Source organism: Myotis davidii, unplaced genomic scaffold (genome assembly GCF_000327345.1).
Source record: "Myotis davidii unplaced genomic scaffold, ASM32734v1 scaffold327, whole genome shotgun sequence".
Lineage (NCBI taxonomy): Eukaryota > Metazoa > Chordata > Mammalia > Chiroptera > Vespertilionidae > Myotis > Myotis davidii.
Window position 1 is genome coordinate 4,625,173 of NW_006298628.1, and position 8,424 is coordinate 4,633,596.

The window sequence follows — 8,424 nt, forward strand, 5'->3', positions numbered from 1 at the left end:
CTCTGGGCGCAGAGAGGGAGCAGGAGGGGTGCTCACCTCTGTGAGGTCCGTGTCCTTGGTGTGGAAGACTGTGGACCAGAACCAAGCATTGAGGGAGACCTGAGGAGGGAGGGGCTGGTGAGTGTGGCACCCCAAGGAGGGAGAGACCCCCCGCAGAGGGCTCACACCTGTCTCACTTTGGGGCAGGGCTCTTCAGAGCAGAGCAATGTGCTTCCCCTTGCTCCCGGAGCCCACCAGACAGGCCTGTGCCCCTCCCCTCCCACCAGCCCGGCTTCCCCCCTGAATCCCCCAAGGGAGTGGGGCTTTGAAGCCGCCACAGGTTTCTGGCTTGGCCTGGGAACCAGTTCTGGCCAAGTCAAATTCCCTGGTTACTCAATCCTAAGACAACAGCCCTGGGGGGGCCCGCCTCCTTCCCCAACTGGCAGGTGAAGACAGCCCCACCTGGGCCAGGGAGCCAGTGACCTCAGCCCCTGGGGGCGGGAATGAAGTGGGTGGGGTGAGGGGCTCGAGCCAGCGTGGGGTGTGTCTGGAGCCAGCAAGCGAGAGGGAGATGAAGCAGATCCCACTGGGGCCAAGCCTGAGGAGGAGGCTCCGCCACCCGAGCCCAGCTTCCTCCTGGCTGGGCCGGCCCAACCCGCTGGGCCAGTGGCTGCTGCTCCGAGTTCTGGGAGAAGCGAGGAGCAGGGCTGGAGAGGCTGTGGTGGTCAAGGGCCCAGGGGAGCAGCTGATGCCTTCTTCCTGGAAATTAACTGCCGGGAGAAAGTACACATCGTCTGGCGAATGAGCCCTAGATCCCTCACGTGGGCCTGGTGCTGGCACCTCTTTTAGGGACTGCTGTACCCACGCAGAGGCCCACATAACTGAAGGAAGGGTGGGCTGGGGCTGACATACACACTTGGGCTGGGCGGAAGGGCTGGGAAATCAGTGACAAGCAGTCAAAGGGAGCAGCAGCCAGCCGGGATGCCCTGGAGGCAGGGAGGGACACGCCAGGGTGGGACAACCCTGCCAGAGATGGGCTAAGGCGGAGCGGCTCACTTGGGTCCAGGACAGCAGGAAAACTGGCCAGGCAGGGGGCCGAGGGAGCAGGCTGAGAAGCCACTCTCCACCAGGCACTGCAGCCGGGAGCTCAGACAGGAGGATGAGTCCCCTCCTGCAGGAGAACGGGAAGGACAATGGCGAGGGGCCCGCAGGGCTCTCCCTGCTCCTCACCAGCCTGTCTGGCCTGGGTCCTGGGCTGAATCTCGCTGTTTATGCTCCTCAAGTCCTGGGACAGATGAGGCTGCCCGTGCTCCTTCCTCCCTTCCCAGCCCTGATGGCAGGTGGTTATTCTACATGCAGTTATTTCCTGTTCTATCCCTCGTGCTGCCCCTTCCCCAGAGACGGTAATGGAGGCATGACCTGGAGGCTAGAAACGGGACAGAATAGGGTGGCTTCTTGGACGCTGCCCCCACAAAGTGGGATGCTCGGAGTCAGCTTGGGGAGAGGAGCAGGCTCAGGGCTGGAGACCCAGGTGACCACGTGGGCCAGGTCTCCCAGGCAGGCCTGGAACAGGGACATCCTTGGGGAGAATGGCCCTGGAGCCAGTGTGAGAGGGAGGTGGAGGGGAAGGCAGAAGGGACTGGAAGCCAGCCAGGCCTCCTTGTAATCCGGCAGGAAGGGGGAGGTGACAAAAGACTGAGCTAAGTGGCGGTTGGAACACTGAGAGCAGGGGAGGGGCGGGTTGCACAAGGCCAGGGCTGAGCTGTAGGGCCCAGGGGTGGGGGCTGCTTGGTCTCCTGTTCAACTGCCTCTGCACCCCTGAAGTCCCCTCTCCACTGGGTAGTGTCCCATTCTGGGGAGCTCCTCTTCAGGAAAGATAGTGTCATTAAGAATATAGGCCCTGAGGCCAGACAGCCAGGGTTCAAATTCCAGCTCTGCATTCCCTGTGTCTTTGGACAGGCTATTTAGCCTTGCTGGGCCTCAGTTTGCTCATCTGTAAAATGGGAATGATAACAGTGTTGATAAGGATTTAAGGAGTAACACAGGTGCAGTGTACAGCCCCATGCCCAGGACAGGGAACAACGTGAGTGTTGTTTCTCCCCACCTTGATGACCAGCATGAGACCCTCACACCTCTCCACAGACCCAAAAGGCCAAGTCTGCCTCCCGCTCTCCCCATAGGTCAGGCAAGTCTAGGTGGAGAAGAGGCGGTCTCCCCACAGCTGCCCAGGCCCATCCCACAATTCCAGGCTGGGGACAGAATGTCAGAGCCTTTACAAGAGATGGGCCCTTGGTTCAAGTTCTGACTTAGCCCCTAAATAGCAAATGGCTTCTCTGTGCCTCAGTTGCCTCACCTACAAAACAGGGCTAATAACAGTGCGCACTGCCTGAGGGTCCCAAGGATGGTGTCTGTGAAATGCCTAGCACAGAGAAGCCACTCAATAAACGGCTGCTGACTTGTGGCCTGGTATACAGTAGGTGCCACATAAATGTCAGTTTCCTTCATCGTCCAGCAAGCTGACCCCCCACCATTTCCCTTTACCTGACCCCATCCTCCTCTTCCTTAAGAGTCCCCATGTACCAGGTCAAACCCCGGGTCTCTGAGCCCAGAACACAGACGCCTCAGCTATGGGAAGAGCCCCCGCCTCCTGGCTCCTGAGCTCCTATCCCACCAGGAGGCACTGAAGGGACACCAGTTCCCTTCACTCAGTTTGTAATCAAGACTCAAGGGAAGTGGACAGAGGGACGGACGCAGAAGGAAGGGAAAGCCCCCCAGATGCAAGTGTCCCCCTGTTCTGGACTCCTTAGCCAAGCTCAAGTAGAATGGGGAGGCAGATGGGGTGACTGGCCAATCAGACAGGCCAGGAGGATGGGCTGGCCCAGCAGGCGCCAAGGACTTCTTGTAAACACGGAGGGAAGGGGGAGGCCAGGGGCCGGGTGCCAGTGAGGGTGGAAATGAAGGGGACAGGGAAGGCGGGGTGGAGGGAGAGTGGGAGACTGTTTCGGTCTGTTGGAAAATAAGAAAATTGAGACAAAAATATCCCAACCGTGAAACCGGTTGGATGCCAAGTGAGCCAGATCTGTCAGGAATTCGACCCCTGTGTTAAGCCCCAGTGCTCGGCTGTCACTGACACCGTGGTGGTGGGGACAAGTGGGTCTTTAAATAGCTCGGTGTCTCAGAAGTGGGGGAGGCAGAATGTTAAATATGACGCCTGCTGCCAGCCTGCCCCTTGCCCCCGCCCCCTTCCAGGCCACGGTGTCTCACCCCCTGCCTCACGCAGGGCAAGCCGGCCCCAGCTCACTCCTGAGAGAGATGGGGGAAGAGGCGGATGGAGAGGGGAGGAGGTGGGCGTTTTACACCAAAAGGATGGTTTGACTTCCTGCCATTGCTGGTTTCCCCGGCTCTTGTCTGATTGCTGGGAAGTCCTTCCTGAAGTCTAACCCTCATCCTGCTGCAGCCTCAACCCATCTCCATCTCTTCTTGAAGTTTCCTCAGCAGGAGAAGAGCACAGTCAGCCCCCAGCTCCACACATCACCCTGCAGGTGGGCCTTCCTGGGACCCCACTCTCACCCCCACCCCTGAGGTCCTTTCCCACGGGATGAAGGGGCGAGGAACTGGGTTGGCCTCTGAGCTTTGGCAGGGAGCAGGGGCTCCCAGTGCCATAAGTCAAAGGTCCAGGTATGCAGAGCTCGGAGGGGCTCCCCCAAAGCCTGCCCGCTGCCCAGCAGAGGTCAGACCTAAACCTCAATGCTTCATTAGCCCTGCTGGGAGCAGGGTCTCCTCATTTCCCAAAGGAAAAGATTAAGGCACCCCCCCCCCCGCCCCCGCCAACATCTAACCTGGAGCAGGTGAGGGGCCTTCCTACCCCACCCCAACAGAAACCAGGAGCCCCACTGCTCAGAGGACCCAGCCCAGGACAAAGTCCACTGCCACACCCTCCGTACAGGCAGGATCCCTCCCTCCTGCAAACACAGGACGAAAGATCAAGCGTAAAATCCAAACTGGATCATTAACGGGAGCGCGGATGCGGATGCTCTGTCCCTCAAGGCCCACAGATGGCCTGAGGGGAGTCCGTGCCCCAGAACAGTGTTCTGTAGGGCATCCTAAGACACAGGCCCCAAGGGTCTGCCTCTCCCCACCTTACAGCTCCTCTCTGTCCCCGAGGGCCCTCGGATGCTCCTGGGAAGTGTGACACACCAGCAAGAAGGAAGCTGAGGGGCAGATGACAGTGGAATGAAAGATCCAAGAATCAGGGAGCTGCAGACAGGAATCCTGAAATGACCGCAAGGCATGAAGACTAGCTGGGACCCTCTGAGGTCACGGTTCGATTCCAGTCACATGCCCAGGTGGCTTCTGTATCCCCAGTGTGGGGCGTGCAGAAGGCAGCCGATCAATGAATTATCTCTTATTGATGTTGCTACCTCTCTCTCCCTCTCCCTTCCTCTCTGAAATCAATAAAAATAGATATTTTAAAATAAACAAAAAAACCTATATTTTAAATATATTAAAATCCACTAGCCCCCTGCATTCACTTCTGCCCCCTCCAATCTGTTCTCTGTACAGCAGCCAAGATGAGTTTTCCAGATAATATATTCATGAAACTCCTTCTCTCTGATCCTCATGGCTTCCTGATGCTTTGCAAGTCAAGATCTGAAGTGCCCTAAGGCAGCAGTCGCCAACCTTTAGGACCTCACGAACTACCAGTGGCCCACGGACCACCGGTTGGCGACCGCTGCGCCCAATGTGCCCCAGGCTCCTCATGGGCTGGCTCTGTCCACGACCCACCTGCTCACCAAGCTCACACCCCACTTCCTGGCTCCCTGCAAGGCAGGCCTCCTGGCCGTTTAGGTCCTCATATAACCTGAGCTCTCTCCTGTCTGGGCACATTCCGAGTCTTCTCCATAGACAATGACTTCTATTTTCCCTGAACTCACCTAGTTCACATTCACTTACCATTCTGATCTTTCCTTGCATGCCCCTTCCTCGGGGAAGCCTTCCCTGATTGTCCCATGCGGATCTAGTCCCCTGTCACATGGCCCTCCACCACCTCTCTTCCACTGAACTTTCACATTCAGTTGTGGGATTAGTACCAGAGGGCAGGGAACCATCTCTTTTTTATACACGTTTGGATCTCCAGCACCCAACAAAGTGAGTGGCACACAGTAGGGACTCAATATGTGAAGGAATGGCTGCTTTTATGTCAGGAAGGTGAGTGAGTAGAGACTGTTTCCCTGAGGCTTACACAGGCAGCTCTGACCAGTCACACTGTGAAGCTCAGAGCCTCCTCCAGATACTCAGATGGAATATATTCCCCCCCCCCCCCCCCCCGGTGCTCTAAGACCAGGCTGGGAGCTAGAGGGAGTGCTGTGGCTGCCACTGCTTCCCGGCCGGGGCTAGGGTTGTGATTGCTTCAAGTTCTCCAGAGGGGCCCCTGGAAAGCCCCGTGGCTTCCTACCACCATCTCCCTTCTGTTTGTCAGCTGCCCTATTGGTGCTTTTAGTGGCTTCCTCCTGTAGGCAAGAACGATGTTTCTTTCCTCTCGCCTTCCTTCCCAAATAGCCTGGCCTAGGACTCCGCTAGAAAGGCAAGGCCCGACTCAGCACCTCCCTTTTGTCTTCCCAGGCCTGGCCACCCCTCAACTGCAACTGTGGTCCTGGAAAACACAGGGGGAGCTTGGTGGGTGGAAGCCTTAGAGGGGGAGAGTGGGGATCTCAGAGTTTCTCTTTCCTGGATGAGGGTGTAAAGCAAGAACCCTGCCAGGGTACCTACCCAGGCGAAGGCCATGCAGGTGGGGTACATAGGCGAGGAGGCTGGCACGAAGGTGCGGTAGCGACAGAGCATCACCAGGCTGGCCAGCCCATTCAGGAAAGAGGCCACAGCAGAAGCTGGCTCTTGGAAGAACAGGAACCGGGAGAAGGGCCACTGAAAAAAGGAACACATGGGGCGGGCAGCTGAGGTGCAAGCAACCCCCAGCCGGCCCAACCTAGCTTTGACCTGCTGCATCGATAGTTCCTCAGCTGGGTCCTCTTCAACCTGCAGACCCTGTTGGCCTGCATTCAAGGCATTGGGCCTGATTCTCTCTCACTTCCTTTCCCCGCCGTTGAGTCAGTCAGCTCCCTCCCAGTCCCTGGCTGAGGGTCACCCCTCTATCCTGGCCAGCACTCGGCACTGTAAGCCTGGTCTCTGGGAAGACTGGGTGGGCCAGTACAGATGGCTCAGTATGGCGTGATAGAACCAGCACAGTCCTGCCATCTAGAAGACAGTGGTCCTAATCCTCCTCTACCTCTGACCACGGCCCTCTGAGCCACAGCTTACTCTGTGACAAACCGGGGAGAATAATTCTTGCCAACAACAGACTGGAACAAGATCATTATCGGATCATGCCCGGCCGGTGTAGCTCCGTGGTTGAGCGTCAACTTATGAGGAGGTCACGTGCCTGGGTTGTGGGGGGGACCCCCAGTCGGGGGCATGCAGGAGGCAGCCGATTGCTGATTCTCTCTCAACATTGATGTATATATTTTTAAATTTTTATTGTCTAAAGTTTTACATATGTCTCCTTTCCCCGCGATTGACCCCCTCCATCGTCATTATTGATATTTCTCTCTCTCTCCTCTCTGAAATCAATAAAAAATACATTTTAAACATTTCATTATCATATCAAAAGGCACCCGCAGAGGGTTCCTCCCTAGGCAATCGGAGGGGTATTGCTATCTTAATCCAGGCTCCTACTGAAGGAGCGACAGAGAAGATGCTGGGATAGGTGAGGGAATTTGTCCTTGAAGCAAGGCAGGCATCCAACAACTCTAAGAAGCCCAGGGCCACTCTCTGAGGAGACCCTAGATCTTATTCCAAATCTAGAGGCAGGACACAGTGGTCCCATCTGATTCCCATATGAAAACCAGTATATTCTGAGAAGAACAGGCACCTGTACCAAATCCAGGTTACCCCACCCTTCAGACTGTGCCGTCCAACTTGGAGGCGGGGGGGCATATTACTCCCACCACACTCCCACCATCTGCCTTCCCCGACCCTCCAACTCACCTTGCCATGGAACTGAGGCACTTTGTGACCTTCCTGGAGGTAGAGGCCAACGGTAACCCACATACACTCATACTTACAGTCGTCCTGACAGGTCCAGCCTGAAACAGATAAATCGGTCGGGTGAACTACCCAGTATGGGAGGCACAGAGAGAGCTTGAATGGGGCCTACACTTGAATGCAGGCCAACAGGGTCTGCAGGTTGAAGAGAACTAGAAGAAATCTCAGAACTCCAGGTTCCCACTTGGATGGATAGGAGATGGGACATGTGTGTGCTCCGGGGGGTGGAGGGGTATAGGGAGCAAACAGATGGTTCTTCTTTCTCTCAAGACGAGGATCTTGACATCTGATGGACTAGTCTATGGATTCCTGGGTTTATGCTTGCCTTTCCTGAACTCAGGGTTTGTGCTCACTCACCAGGGAGGAGCACTTGCTATCTTAACTCCCTCCTATAAAAGCAAAGCCCAAATTCTTCAGTCTGACTTTTAAGGCCCCAAGTTGTCTTTCCAGCTTTATTGCCCAATACTCCTTTTTATGCATCCTGCTCCCTGAGTACACTAAGCCTCTGGATGGGCCTTCATCTGCCCAGAGCCTCCCTCTCTGTTTCCCCTGTCTAGATGGGAAAGGGATAGTAAAGAGAACGAACTTGTCGTTACACGGGCCAGAACTGGACACTCTACATACCACTTACTGGCTGTGTGACTTTGGGCAGGCGCTTAACCTCTCTGAACTCCCTATCTGTAAAATCGGAATCCACCTCAAAGGGTTGTTAAATGGACTGTTTTGGCACCTGTCACACAGAAGGTGCTCACGATGGCCACAGGTCCAAATGTAATGTATCCCTCGGGAAGCCCTTCCTTCTTGAGATGTTCTAAGATGATCGCTGCCCCCAAACCCTCAACACTAGAAAGGAATCCTTCCTCCCCTGTATGGTCCTGTTGCTGAATCTAAAGATCCTTTATGGCTCGAGTCATCCTGCGCCTTGCACTTGAGAAGCTTGTCCCCATGGGGGCTGTGAGCATCATCGAAAGGCAGGACCCTGGTTTGATTTCAGTGTCATTCCAGGGCCCTGGACTCTGGACTATTAAATAAGTACCCGTTTGATTGGATAAATATAAAGTAAATGAGAGTTTCTGGGAAAACACAACTGAATGATGAGCCTCTCCTTATCCTGGGGCTCCACTCACACTCACAACGAGTCCTGGGTAGGAAATTAAGGTTCAGACGTTGCAGAGGGGTATTTGCGGGGGATGAGAGAGAGGCGGGGCCACGGCGAGGGGCGTGGCGCGGGGGGGCGTGGCTTACCTGCTAGGCTCATGTAGATTGGCTGGCGGGAGCGGAAGTGCTTCAGCGCGTCCCCTGAGCAGTTCCGTTCCTCGCAGCGCAGCACGCAGTCGCGGTACACCG

The 8,424-nt window shown here is 56.0% G+C and overlaps 1 protein-coding gene across 1 annotated transcript in view; it reads right to left on the reverse strand.

Annotated features, from left to right (window-relative positions):
* The window catches only part of PGAP3 (post-GPI attachment to proteins 3), a gene marked incomplete at its 5' end in the record, with an annotated part of 31,323 nt that extends 22,901 nt beyond the window's left edge, over positions 1-8,422 (reverse strand). Inside the window, 4 exons of the mRNA XM_006774430.1 lie at positions 37-99; positions 5,749-5,901; positions 7,021-7,118; positions 8,323-8,422. Of these exons, the coding sequence (XP_006774493.1) occupies positions 37-99; positions 5,749-5,901; positions 7,021-7,118; positions 8,323-8,422 (414 nt within the window). The remainder of the gene's footprint in view (positions 1-36; positions 100-5,748; positions 5,902-7,020; positions 7,119-8,322) is intronic.
* Between the last annotated feature and the right edge of the window lie 2 nt (positions 8,423-8,424).